A 274-nucleotide genomic window follows, 5' to 3' on the forward strand; every position below is an offset into this window, starting at 1 on the left:
GGCGCGTGCTGCTGGCATCACCTGCCTTCCGCCGGCTGCTTCGCAGGACAACGATACCTGTGAGGAGTGGGAGCGACACGAGGCTCTGCACGAGGACGTGACCCAGCAGGACCGCGTGGAGGAGCGGCTCTTTCAAGGAGCGAACGAGGAGCGGCTCTTTGAGGAGGAGATCGAGCTGAAGTGGGAGAAGGGCGGCTCCGGCCTTGTCTTCTACACGGATGCTCAGTACTGGCAGGGGAAGAACGGAGGGAACGCCGGCGGTTGTGTTCCTGTG

The 274-nt window shown here is 63.5% G+C and overlaps 1 protein-coding gene across 1 annotated transcript in view; it reads left to right on the forward strand.

The window, feature by feature from the left end:
- Positions 1-46: 46 nt before the first annotated feature.
- Positions 47-274, forward strand: part of GPATCH3 (G patch domain containing 3) — a gene marked incomplete at its 5' end in the record, with an annotated part of 2,425 nt that continues 2,197 nt past the window's right edge. The window contains one exon of the mRNA XM_010131674.1: positions 47-260. Coding sequence (XP_010129976.1) covers positions 47-260 — 214 coding nt within the window. The remainder of the gene's footprint in view (positions 261-274) is intronic.

The sequence above is a fragment of the Buceros rhinoceros genome, unplaced genomic scaffold, assembly GCF_000710305.1.
Source record: "Buceros rhinoceros silvestris isolate BGI_N320 unplaced genomic scaffold, ASM71030v1 scaffold28862, whole genome shotgun sequence".
Classification (NCBI taxonomy): Eukaryota; Metazoa; Chordata; class Aves; order Bucerotiformes; family Bucerotidae; genus Buceros; species Buceros rhinoceros.